Source organism: Balaenoptera physalus (assembly GCF_965194825.1).
Source record: "Balaenoptera physalus genome assembly, chromosome: 6".
Classification (NCBI taxonomy): Eukaryota; Metazoa; Chordata; class Mammalia; order Artiodactyla; family Balaenopteridae; genus Balaenoptera; species Balaenoptera physalus.
Window position 1 is genome coordinate 124918559 of NC_138885.1, and position 14296 is coordinate 124932854.

Consider the following 14296-nt stretch of genomic DNA (forward strand, 5'->3'; position numbering starts at 1 on the left):
AGCCCTTTCATCCTTCCCTCTCTCCACTGGTAACCACTAATTTGTTCTCTTTATAGTGTCTGCTTCTTTTTTCTTATATTCACTAGTTTGTTGTATTTATAGCTTCCACATATAAGTGATATCATACAGTATTTATCTTTCTCTGTCTGACTTGTTTCACTTAGCATAATACCCTCCAAGTCCATCCATTTTGTTGCAAATGGCAAAATTTCCTTCTTTTTTATGGCTGAGTAGTGTTCTATTGCATATATACCACATGATTTCTTCCTTTATAAACATGTTCTTTACTTGGCTTCTATGATGCAATGCCATATTCTTTTGGCTTTTCTCCTTCCCTGGCCACTTGCTTACACTCTCATTTCCTAGGCCTTCTTCCCAACCTCTTAATGGCGAGGTGACTCAGAGCTCAAATCCTTAAACCTCTTCTCTCTTTACTCTCAACTCTGGTATCAGTCCAGGTCCAATCAGGTGACAGATACCACACAGTAATTCAAACAGGGGAAGTTTAAAATAAGGAATTATTAAGCTATTTGGGGAAAGTTGTGAAGATTGCAAGAGAACCCTAATGGGCACCTTAGGGTTGAGGAACAGTGCTAGGAGGACAATAGAAGAAGGTGCAGGTGCAGTCCACTGGAAGGAGAATCTCCTGACCCAACATCACCCGGCAAGCAGGAACAACCCTCTGGGATGCAGGCAAGCCAAGGCTGATGGCAGGTGTGAGGAGGGAGTTGTGCCGCTGCAGGTACAAGGATTTTCGGAATTGACGGTGTCCTTGCTGGAAAGGCCATGAGAAACAAACCCCAGGATGTAGATGAGCAGAGGCTTCAGTGGGTTAACAGAGGGATTTGGTTGTGCAGAGGGGATTGGTTGTGCAGAGGGGATTGGTTGTGCAGAGGGGGCTGGTTGTGCAGAGGGATTGGTTGTACAGAGGGGTTGGTTGTGCAGAGGGGGCTGGTTGTGCAGAGGGGTTGGTTGTACAGAGGGGGCTGGTTGTGCAGAGGGGGCTGGTTGTACAGAGGGGGCTGGTTGTACAGAGGGGGCTGGTTGTGCAGAGGAGGCTGGTTGTACAGAGGGGAGGGGGCTGGTTGTGCAGAGGGGGCTGGTTGTACAGAGGGGAGGGGGCTGGTTGTGCAGAGGGGGCTGGCTGTACAGAGTGGTTGGTTGTACAGAGGGGGCTGGTTGTACAGAGGGGGCTGGTTGTACAGAGGGAATTGGGTGTACAGAGGGGCCTGGCTGTACAGAGGGGGCTGGTTGTACAGAGGGGTTGGTTGTACAGAGGGGTTGGTTGTACAGAGGGGGCTGGCTGTACAGAGGGAATTGGGTGTGCAGAGGGGGTTGGCGCCCCACCGCAGACACTGCTGGAACCAGGGGCTAGAGAGCCCTAGTGAACTTCTGTGCATGGTTTGGTCCAGATGGCTAGAATGCTGCATGGGATGAAAGTCAAATGGCTGGCTTATTAAGGCCTCTTGGCATGCTTGGGGGGTGGGGCCTGAGGAGAGGGTGAGGGAGCAGTGATCTTGGCTGAAGTGCAGGTCCACACTGTCTGGGGTTCCCAGACAAGCTGCTAAGCCTGAGTCAAGGGCTTAAGAAAGCACTGGGGGTGGTGGCCAAATGCTGGAGAGGGCTACACCCTGTGGGCACCTAGCACTGGTAAAACAGTGCAAGCTGAGCAGTGGACCGAAGAAAAGGGCCCTCTCCTAGATCCTGGTGGGTGAACCACCAGACCCAGGACACAAAACTCTTTCTCCTGCAATGTCCCATCAATATCTTCTACTGATAGAGTTTAATAACAACGTGTCAGCGGGCAAAGGAGAACTGTTTAAAGGGCGCAGGTCCATTTGCACAGATGAAGGGCACATTTGGAGCTGAGATGCATCACGTGGATAACTGACACATGTCCTTGATATGTTCTTCCAGTCTCATGGCTTTAAATACCCTCTACCTACTGACAACTTTGAAATTTATTATTTCCACCCCACAGCCCTGCCCTAAACTGCAGATGTATATCTAACCGCTTACTCCATGTATACACTTGGTTGTCTGCTAGACACTGAAACTTAACAGGCTCTAAACTGAACTCAACTCACCCCTTCCTGAAAATAAAATGATCAGTTTTGTTGTGAACCTAAAACTGCTCTAAAAAATAAGTTATTAATAAAAAAATGTCAAAAATCTAAAAAAATGAAAAACTACCCTATTCTTCTCCCATTAGGTAATGGCAAATCTATCTTTTCAGTTTCTCAGACCAAATGCCTTGGTGTCATCTCTTTCTTTCACTGCCCACATCCTATCAATCACATTCTGCTTGTAAAATATATGCGGAATCTCATCACTTTTCTGCATCCACTTCCACCACCCTGGTCCAAGCTCTCATCATCTCTCACCTCGGGATACTGCAGTAGCCATAGAACATAGCCGCTAGAGTGGTCTTTCCAAAGGATGAGTTAGAGGGCGTCATTCCTCTGTTTAACCCGCACAATGGTTCTCCATTCCACTTGGAGTAAAAGCCAGTCTTCTCCAAGGCCTGCAGAGTCCTCCACCATCCGGCCCCTCTTACCTCCCACTTCTCTCCCTCCCTCCCCCACTCTGCACTAGCAATGTCAGCTCCGTCTCTGTTGCTTTAACACTTTAATCAGGTCTTTTAACTGTCTTATTTCTCTCCCTGGGACATTCTTTCTTGATACTGGCACGGCTTGCTTGCTCCTTCACTTCTTCCAAATCCTACTAGCTCAAATGCGACCTTCTGAATAAGACAGACGTATGCTGATCATCCTATTCAGAATTAGGACCTAACCACCTTCCACCGTGCCACTCCTTGAGCCCTTGAGCTGCTTTTATTTTTCCTCACAGTTCTTATCACATTTTGCATGTTATATAATTTATTATATTCGGCAATTCTCCTCAGTGTACTCTTCCTGAGGGCAAGGTTTTTTGTCTATTTTGTTCACTGCTGAGTCACCGGTGCCTAAATAAAACTCTACAGGGCACAGAGAAGGTATATACCTAAATAGGTGTGAAGATACATATTAAGTATGGTTAACTACTTAAAGATACATAATATAAACAAATGAATTCTATGCAAAACTACATTAGTCAATATAATTTAACTATATTTCATTACATTCATATTCTTTAAACATAGTAGGTTACATATGATACACAAACTAGGTAACAGATTGGGAATGTTCATTCAACAGCAACACCCAAATTCCACCTGTGGATCAATGGGAGTTCCCAGCGCTAATATTGGCAACTTCTGAAAATATGCATATCTTATAAATTGTCTGCACATAACTCTGTCTTGAGTGAATTCAGTAATGGGATTTGGTATTGTCACCCAATCCTCCACAGTCCCCTTTTAACTTCTTCACTCCTTTTTTCAAGAAAGTTTGTTTTGTTTTTAGTAAATCTGGACTGACAAACTTAGAGAACTAGAAGTCAATGTAAAGGCAATTTTACATTATGCAATTACACGCCATTATTCTGGAGGTTAGATTTCCCCTACACTTCAGAATCCAAACCCAAGTTGCCCTGCAAACTCTCACAAAGCCAGGCCCTTTATTCCTCCCCTCCTTGTGTCTTAGTCTCATTTATTTCTGAATAGCAATTTCACCACTGCAGTTATTTTGTTTCCATCTCTAACACAGGAGAAGCACTGAGGCTGTTAGAGGCAAGCACACTGAACAAGAAGGCAACTTGCAGCCAGACTCAGCCAGACTTGGAGGGAGGCCACAGACAAGCCCCAGACGAAAGGCACAAAACTTTACTATAGTTGATGCCCAGAATCATGAGAGAGAGATCAGATTACATCGCCACTCACCTCTTCTCAAAAAAGGTGCATACATGTGTAACACAGTTGCAGAAAGCTGACATCAGAAATTACAAAAAGAATATAAATCATGTAAATCTTTGGCTGTGCTAGATCAATGCATTTTTGTATATATGTAGACATTTTTTGTTTTTGCTTTTCTAGTTATGTACATTTTTTACCAAAGAAATTATTTACATCACAATATCTGATAATACACACTTAACCATGTGAAGTTAACTTCATATAAATACAACTTTAATATTTATTAGTCAACAAATTTCCTAGAGCTCCTTCTATGCAGGCTTATATGTATACATACACTTTTTGCCTAACAGAATTTTACTGATATTTAATAATACACTGTTATAAAGTAAAATGGGTCTAAACTCACTTTATTACTATGTGGTTTGCCATTTGATAAATTATATATCTAGTAATTTATAACAGAAATTACCATATACCCATCAGACACCTAATTTTAAGATCTAATGTCACTCATCATGCACACACAAATGTGCATACCCAAATCCATGTGCGCGCACACACACACACACACACGTATATACATATACATATATATATACAGTTGACCTTTGAACAATACAGGTTTAAGCTGCACAGGTCCACTTAAACACAGAATTTTTTTCAATAAATATGTACTACAGTACATGATCCACAGTTGGTTGAATCTGCTGATGCAGAACTGTGGATACAAGGGGTCGACTAAAGTTATACACTGATTTTCGACTGGGGGTGGGGTGGGGTAGGAGAGGGTATCAGCACCCCAAACCCCTCATTGTTCAAGGGTCTACTGTACATACATATATACATGTGCAAAAACATTTATACAAAACTGGCTTTCATAATAAGAAACTACGGTATAGCACAGGGAACTCTACTCAATACTCTAATGGCCTATATGGGAAAAGAATCTAAAAAAAAAAGTGGATATATGCGTACATATAACTGATTCACTTTGCTGTACACCTGAAACTAACACAACATTGTAAATCAACTATACTCCAATTAAAAAAAAAAACTGGATTTCAATAATTTGATTGTATTGTACATAACTGTTTTAGCAACTCACTTTTTGGTTTTTTTTTTGGTCTTATTGATTGCAAAGAAGTAGGAAATATGGGACTTTTAAGGAAGGATTGTAGGAAGTTCATAATAGATAATTAAGCCTTTTATTTCAAGATACACTAGTTCAAAGGCAAGGGGAGAATAGTATGAACTGGCTTAGTATATAAAGCAAAGTTTCTAGGTAATGGGCTCAGTTGATTAGAGCATGATGTAATGAGGCTAATACAGCAGCCTGGGTTCATAAGCAGGGCTATTAACGATACAGAACGGGGAAGCCCCTACCCATTGTCTCCTAAGTGAATGCTGTTATGAAGGGGTGGAATGAAGTTAGCATTTGAAAACTAAGTGACAGGTATCGCGCTAAGAGCTATTACAGTGAAAGCATGCCAGCAGCTGCTCCTTTGATAAATTCTAGTTCCAAATTTTCTAAGTAAAGCTACAGAGGGAAAAATCTCCCTCAGGAGCAGTAATGCCATTTGTCACCCAGTTCTACCACTGGATTCCTGGTTGAGGCCAACGGAGAAGTAAACATTAGAAAGATAAGTAAACATTAATATGCTGTGTATCCATACTTGGGTTGAAGCAGCAATTACTGTGGCCTTAAGGGAGTCACCTTCTGTCAGATTAAGTGGATGATCCTCAAACCAGCCTAACCCTCCCTGCAAATACTTTGCGCCATTTGGATTACACTGATAATGGCCAGAACTATGGTTTACACTTGTGTATGATCTTACAAGGCTGGCAACACAAACATACCGAGTTTTTTGTCAGATCTCATTGATTCAAAACCAATGGTTCTTTATGGGAGAAAAAAACCAAATCAGTTCAGTGGGCACTGACTTTTTTCTTAGAATCACTCTTTTACGTTGTTATCTAAACTCATACTAATGGGACAGAAGTCACTGGGCTTTGAACACTTGGTTTCTGAATTTAATTTCTCCCAGTGGAAATGCCTAATTAAAATTCTAAGACCACAGGTTGCCCTTTGACTATGAGGACAATATTACTGGTCCAGCCCCCACCCCCGAACCCCACATTTAGGAGGCTCCACTAATGACAACCGATTGGTTGTGATTAATACTGTGATCTGTGACCATGAGTAGCTTGAAATTAACTGGTCCGTCCACTTGGTAATCAAACCACTTGACTTGACCAACATATTGCCATAACCAGCTGAGGTTTAATAAGTGCATGTAAGATGTGTAAGAGCATCTCATAACTTGCATACCATATCAAATGAATGTTCTCTTCCATTAGGAAAACTGGGAACTTAACATGCTTTATTATAACACATGTAATCTAAAGCAATGGTTCCCGAATTTAGCTGCACAGAAGAATCACCTCAGACCTACCAAATCATAATCTACAAGAGGCAAGATGTTTTTGTTTGGTTTTAAAGCTTCCTTAGGAAATTCTGGTGTACCTCTAGGTTTTAAAACACCAAAGCACTTGTCACTCCTCTTTTGGAACAGCTTTTAAAAGCTACTGCAACCTTTCACTCCTTTGAGAATGGACTGCATTATTTTCTAATCAGCTCAAGTCAGTTAGGTGGATTAGATGCCTTACTACAAATTTGGATACTAATTTCGGTCAGAAGATAGTAACTTTGCTTTTCTTAGGAGTACTGCAAAACGCCTTTGCAGCCAAACCTAAGAGGGGGAATTTTTTTAAAGTGATACTATAAACATAGTACTGTAACATCTTATGGAAAAATCTGAACGAACTTTTTGGCCAACCCAATGTGCATAGACTTTCTTACTTAAGGGCATTCCCCTCCCACCCCACCCCCTTCATTCAGATGTAGAAGTTGCAATAAGCTTTTGACAGAGTCTATTTCATAGTTACATACACTGGTTGCCTATTGCTAGAGCTACACACTGGAACAAAATGCAGATTTCATCCTTCTCCTCACTTGATTCCACGCCCTTTAGGTAAATTTTGTCTCTTTCTGCTTACAATTGCATTCCATTAAAAAAAAAATCAGTCTAGTGGTTATTTTTTTTAATACAGAGAGAGGATAGCATCAAGTAGGAAATAAAAAATTCTACAGATATTGTTATCTGACATCAGTTCTATAAACTTACTATAAACAAAATAATTCACATAGACTACACACAGTGATATGCACAGCTAATATTGTCAATTTTTCTCTTGTGCAGGTTCTATGCAAGTTTCACAGTATCAAATTCTCCAAAGAACACTTTCTAAAAAAAATCAACACAAACTTTCACCATAATACTCACCAAGAAAATCACCTTTCAGATGCAAATTCAGTTCATAAAGTTTTGCCCATCGTCTGCCAAAACAAGTGGGGACACAATAACACTAATTAGAAGCACAGGTTTTGGAATCACACAGACCTGTGCCCAAATTCCTGTACCCCATTAGCTCTAAGTGGGATCATGAATTTTTATATCACTAGTCTGAGTTTTTTCCATGGGATGTTGTAAGTCAAGAGGGCTTTAAAATCAGCATTTAATATCATCTGGAACCCAGCAGTTGATCTACACTTCCCACTTTCTACCTAGTTAAAAACCAAACATCAAGTGATTTCCATTTATAAAAGTAAAAGAATATAATCCTTACTCCATGAATATTTGTCATACTCCCGATAATGCAGTACAAATTTTAATTTATGAAGTTCAATTTTTTTAAGACTTTCTTCCAAATCACTTCATGATCGTTAAGCACATTCATCTGAGATTTAATGAGTGCCTACACCCACCACATGCCAGACATTGCGCTGAGGCATTTATTCAAGAATCACAACTGCAGAAAGAATTTTAAGACTTAGAATTTTAATTTTCCCACACTGCAAAAATTCCTAAAGTTTCGTGTATTATTTGAACTGTACTTTACCTGAATACTGAAATTCGACAACTTCATTGTGACTAAAATGTTCCTAAGATTACTTTGAGCTCCTCACACAGTTATCTTGGCATGGCTTACTGGAGGTTCATCTTAGACCCTAATACTAAGGATCAAACCACTTAAATGACCCATTTACAAATTTGCTATTTCTAAAATTATTAAATGGGCTTTCAAGTTGTTCTAGCTATTCATGTTTCCCTAAGTTATTAGCTTCATGACCAATCTCTGTATCATTACTTGTTAAATTCAGTCATTCTTAGGTCTTCTCTTACTTCTGGCTAAATAAATGATGTGGTATAGGAAAGGCATGTAGTAAGTAAAATGTTTCTTAAAACCCAAGATTTGAATTTAAATAAAGCACCTATCCATGTTACCCATTAAAGTATGTAAGACATTCACTAAGACTCCAGAATAGCGGCCTTTACCTTCCCTGTATCCCTTCCTACTAAAAACTGTGATCAGCAAGTAATACAAAGGCAATAAAAACGTCTTAAGTTCCATACTGAGATGCTTCGTGTATTATCTTTAACTTTAGCTTGCCATAAGTTCTTTTTCATGTGAATGAGATACAAAGTAAATGATAAATTTATAAATAGAAAATGATGCCAATCTGCAATATGGAAGATAAGCTAGGAGCCAGACATACAACAAACCTAGGTCCAGCTCCTGGCTCTGCCGTTTCCTAGTAGTAACCTTGGGCAACGCTGGTATAATTAAGTTCTCATCTCATAGAGCCCATGTGACGACTAAACAAAATACACATAAAAAGCACAGAACAGTGTCTGGCACATGATAATAAGTACGTATGTTGTTACTGTTTAACATTTCTATTGTTTCTGCTTTTGGGAATAGAAATGATTTATGTTATTTTGCTAACCTGAAGTATTTTAACATTCTTATCAAGAGTACAAAACACTTATTGACTGACTATATACACCATATAGAATACACGATCTACAGTTTTGATAGGTGACAGCTTTCCTCCCCAGACTGAAACAATCTAATAGTATTCATCAGATACCATGTGAAAAATAAGGCTATAAAAATTGAGTCTTAAGTTACAGTAGGCAGGCAAAGATATAACCCTCTAATACTTATTCAAAATGAGTATTTAAAACTGTAAACAAAAAAACCCCCAGCATTATCTGGATTTAACATACTACAGTTATTTTCCAAAATTAGGAACTATAGATTTAGAAGCCTGAGATCATGCCAACTAGTCTCCTAGGGATGGAGGCATAACTGTAAGATCCCTCGGTTGCCAGCTAAGCCTTTCTTGCTACCCAACATACACACTGAGGGATGGAGCATCAAGAGTGCTTCACTGACAAGTTCTTTGTCAAGAAAAGTGTGCCAGCATCTTGGAGTTTGGGGGTGGTACATGTCTATATTTACAGTGCTACACACGCGATTCTAACACATCCTTTAGCGAGACATGCACCCCTTCCCCATCCCCTTTTACAACTCATTGACATAAAGAACCTTGCAATCACAACCACAGTTTATTTTGTGAGGCTGTGTGTTCCCTAACTGCAATGAATTTTCAATCTTTAAATAATATAACTATATAACAATTCAAAATAAACACTGTCCTGGATTCAAAAATGATAGCAGAGAATTACAATTTAACAAGTGAACAAAGAGTACATCATTTTTGCAGTTGGAAAACTATGCATCCATCCTCCTTAAAATTCTTCAAGTAAATCACCAAAATCTATTCACATCAACAGGATTAAATGAATGGTTGGGATGCATTATTCTTTGAGATTAAGACACTAAAAAATGAAGAAAAACGGCATGAACGATCTCTTGCTGAAAAGAAAGCAAGGTCAAAATGTATCACTATGAGCTTAATGAGCTAAAATAAAACTAATGCGCTAAAACATATAAAACATGTTAGGTGATCCAATTTTGTTTTTCAATGCAGCATCATTTTGCGACCACTAGACTCAACTGCAACTGACTGAAATGCAATTGAATGCAAATGGTTGCCTTTGCCCACCATACAACTCAACTGCAATTCAGAAATGTTTTAATATATTTACAAGCATTTAGAAGCATAAATATCAAACCTGTTCTCCAAAACTAACAAGTATGTCTCTGAATTCTAGATGTAATTTGTACATCCACACTTGAGACAATGACATAAATTTAACCTGATTTTTAATAGTTCAAACCAGCACTTATATTTTTGTTTTAATGTCTCATTTAGATTTCAAATGGAAGTTTTTACATCTTTCATTATTTATTAACTTGACAGTCTGAGTGTTCTATTTCCCAAAGTGTTATATATATACCAATTAAATGATATATACAACATTTTGGGAAACAGAACACTCAGATTGTCAAGTTAATAAAAAATAAAAAAATTATGAAACGTGAAATAACCAGTATTTTTCTAGGGCAAACACCCTGTCATTAAAGAAATTCCAATTGTGTAAGATCAGAAAGGGAAACCCTTCAGCTTTCCATGTTACACCTGACCTACTATCACTCAAGTATGGTGAAAGTATCCTGAGAATAATGTTCATGATAGTTTTCATTTGTATCTTAATTGCATCATGTAAAAGTGGAAAACAGAGAGATTAAGAGCGTAAGGCTTGTAATTCTACAGGACAGATGGAGACAAAATTAAATGTAGGAAGAGCATATTTGCAAGTCTTAAAGGAAAATTATAACCCAAGACGCATGGGGAAAAATATTTATGTGGAGTTTTTAATCCATATTAGAATTCAGTTGTAACTTGACCATAAATTTAAACAGATACCATCTTCTGAGACATACATTCTAATTAATGTATCAACAGTATCATAGTCAGTTGGTTACTTGAACTTATTAGTAACATGTCATTTTTCTATCAACAGAAATCTACAGTGGTTTGCCCCAATTACATATCTGAAACATTGTCCTATGAAAACAAAATGAAACAAAAGTAAATAAAACTGAAGATAAAAACACTCTAAAGTTAAAATAAAGCAAACTATAATCCTCGGCAGATCAATCAGGTAAAAAGTATTGGTGAAAGTTGGAAGCACAGGATAACTGACACGAGTCTTCAGCACAAAGCACGTCTTTTGAAAACATGAGATGATGACTCTCTGGAGGACAACAGTTAAGAATGATCCAAGAATCATCAGGTTTGAGAAATATTGCTTCATCACTTTCCAAAACGCAGCTGCAAGAACTGAAGATCTTATTAGAAAATATTAAGGTAATCATCTTTATTGCATCTTTAGAATGCATTTTGAAACAGAAAATTAACAGTGCATCCCAGCTTCACCAAAATATATATTTAAGAGAGGGGGAACCTAAGATATTTAGAAACAAAGTGTAGACTGTATGTGCTTTTCAGAGGGGCTGAATTAAATACAACCAGCTGCCAACTTTGTGCTCTGACACACCTGAATTAGTATGTGTATATTAAATTCATTTATTTTTGTCTACAATAAATGAAATAAAAACACTGCCCTATACAATTCACTATTAGCAGTGAGTACAACAGCAAAAAATTTTTGTACAATTTATACATACTAAAATATTTTCTTTCTCTAGAGATAATGCAGAACAAAACCTAATCGTTGTTAAGAATTTGCGACATCTCAAATTACAGTAGGGAAAAATCAAACCAACCAGGGTGTATACTGAGGCCAAAACAAAGGTTCCTGGTCATTAGGCTATTAGATTAGTAAGTGCAAGTGGTAGAATAAAGCATGCTCAAATTTTATGCTTGGGTCTCTGTATATTTATCAAACCTTTAAATTAAACAAGACGAGCTAAAGAAATGCCTTAAGCAGAGCGAGATAATTGGGAATTGTGTCATTTCTTTTACCATTTTTGTTACCCAACTTATACAATGCGCAAAGTGCTAAGCAACACTACAAAAACACATTTACGTGAACACTGAAGACCTGGGGAAATGAAATCCAACAATTTTATTTTAATGAGCTGTATTTTCTAAATTTTGTTTTATTTTTTCCTGTTTTCATACAGTATTGAAAACAAAACGCGGCACATTCACATTTTCCCGAGGAACTGTAAAGATGATCTCTACAGGGATAAACGTTGTAAAGCCTGAAGCTCAATCAATTGATGTTGAAAACTCTCAAAGGGAGTAAAGGCTTGATCTGAATGGTCTAGAACATGTACTGTAATTTAATAGAAGAGATGGTCGTCTTAATATTTAATGATTTAAAAGAACTTCCCAGTCCATGCGAAGAGTACAGTCCAATAATAAATCAAGTTTCTGAATGCATTTTATGCTACATATGTGTATACTTTGCGATCCTCAGGTGTTCGTGCCAAATATTCTCTCTCAATAAGTCCTTCGATACGTTTTTTAATAACAACTGGACTTGGTAAGAATCGAGCCTTCAACTGCTGAGTTACCTAAAAGAGAAGGTTAAAAAAAAAAAACAGCACTAATTCCTACCAGAAAATTAAAAAACAAAAACAAAAAACATTTCCATATAAACACACAAAAATTCTTATCTTTGAGTAGAACTGATACGTCATTTTAAGACTCAGCTCAAACTTTTCTAATTTGATTATGAACATTAAAAATACAGAAAATTAAAAAGGATTCTATTTGAAAATGTAATGTATGGCTAGAACATACCTCCTCACATCAGAATGTGAACGCTAAAGTGGATTAGTAGACGAATTAGTTGAAATATACTAGTATGAATTTATACCACCGTATAGTTTAACCCATTTTGAAGCTATAATCTAATGACTTCTGGGTTACTCTCCCAATTCACAGAATTTGGGTAGCATAATGCGTTTAAAAGCACCAACTCGGGACTCAGACTTGCCTGGATTCAAATCCCAGCTCTCCGACTTACTAGCTCTGGGCCCTTGGGAAAGTTACTTAACCTCATGAAGTTGTTGTGTAGATTAAATGAGTTAACAGATGTGATGCTTTAGAATAATGCCCAGTCCATAGTTAAGTGCTACTGTTGGTATTCTTTTCTCCAACAGCTGTCAGGATTCTAGGTATTGTGACATCGGTAATAATAAAACAGTAACTACAGCAGTAGCCGAAATCTGACTATGCACTATGTATCAGTCAGTTTTGTTTACATTTATTAATGCTCTTAACCCTGCCAAGTAGGCTGTCTCGTTTTACAAATGAGGAAAATAAGCCAGAGAGGAAAAATGATATGAACAAGTAGTAAACAGAGCCAGGAGAGATGAGAATCTACATCCTCCTGCCCCTGAGGCCCATGCTTTTCTCACTAATCCACTTAGTGATCTTGCAGATCACTCATCTAGCCATAAGCCAGCTTTTCTTTTACTTGTGTTGGATCAGTTCATTTCGAAGGCCAGAATGATTAACTCTTCAAAATCGGAAACGTCAGCACTTCACTCCCCAACTAAAATCCATCACTCTTCTAATATTATCACTCCAGTATCAACAAATTTGTTCTCAACCCACCTGAGACCCTGAATCAATCCTCTGGCCCTTTCTTCTAAGCTATCAATAACTTCTTCTTCTGACCTCACCTCCTTCCTTCATAAAAAGATCACCTGAGCTGCACCCCCAACAGGACCTTCAACTCCCTGACTCCTTGGTTCTGTTCCATAAGCACCCATTCTACATTTACTACATCACCCCAAATCCACTACTCGGTTCTTTACTGAGTGAAGTTGTCGTTTTCACTCCTTTTGTGCAGACCTGGGGTCCACAGGCAAATACAGCCCGCTGCCTGTTGCAATCCCTCCTGGAACACAGCACACTCACTTGTTATCTACGGATGCTTTCATGCTGCAACTGGCCATTTAAAAAAAGGTTGCCAATCACTGGTTTAGACTGATAACACAAATTTACAGCATTCAAGGTCAGCAAGTTCACAAGCACCATAACCTCACATCCTGTTTTACGTAAGAAAAGAGGCCATTTCGGTTTGAAACTCCTCAAACTCCCACCACCTTACATTTATCCATTTATCCATGCTTGTATCCATGTTTCATTCGAACCAGCCCTGGGTTCTCAGGAAAGGCATTTGGTAGCATCCCTGTTAACACATCTACCACCTACCTGTGTTCTCTAAACAACCCTCTCGCCTTTCTTTTTCTAGACTTTAGTACATCAAGTAACCCCTCATCTCATTTTTCTTCCCTTTTGTTTTTAAGCATCTCTTCCTAACCTTAGAATATAAATATAACGCAATGTCTTCCCATCTAGAAAAACAGATTCCAGAAGCCCTCAACTCAACACTTAACCCTCTAGTATTGCTCTCTGTGCCCTTCCCACGAGCCAACACCTCAAAGGAGAAACCACTCACTTGGTGGTTTCACCTCCATTTACTTCTCAAGGCACTGCCATCAAATGTCTATTCTTACCAGTCCAATGAAAATGGGAAAACTAACCAGTCACCTAACTGTCAACATGTCTTAAAGGTTTACTTGTTTTGGTTTTTTAATGGTTTTTTAAATTACTGACTGACCACTCACCTATAATTCTCTTCCTCTGCCATGTGATACGAAGTCAACTTATAAACAATGCTATTAGCTGACTTGTGGAACACC

The 14296-nt window shown here is 38.4% G+C and overlaps 1 protein-coding gene across 3 annotated transcripts in view; it reads right to left on the minus strand.

The window, feature by feature from the left end:
• The window catches only part of CUL3 (cullin 3), a 124505-nt gene that overhangs the window by 15701 nt on the left and 94508 nt on the right, over positions 1-14296 (minus strand). For 2 of the 3 annotated variants that reach the window (XM_082464615.1, XM_082464614.1), the window contains one exon: positions 7141-12154. In XM_082464615.1, coding sequence (XP_082320741.1) covers positions 12023-12154 — 132 coding nt within the window. In that variant the 3' untranslated portion in view covers positions 7141-12022. Of the gene's footprint in view, positions 1-7140; positions 12155-14296 lie in introns of those variants that run through there. The other variant, XM_082464616.1, reaches the window with a different exon arrangement.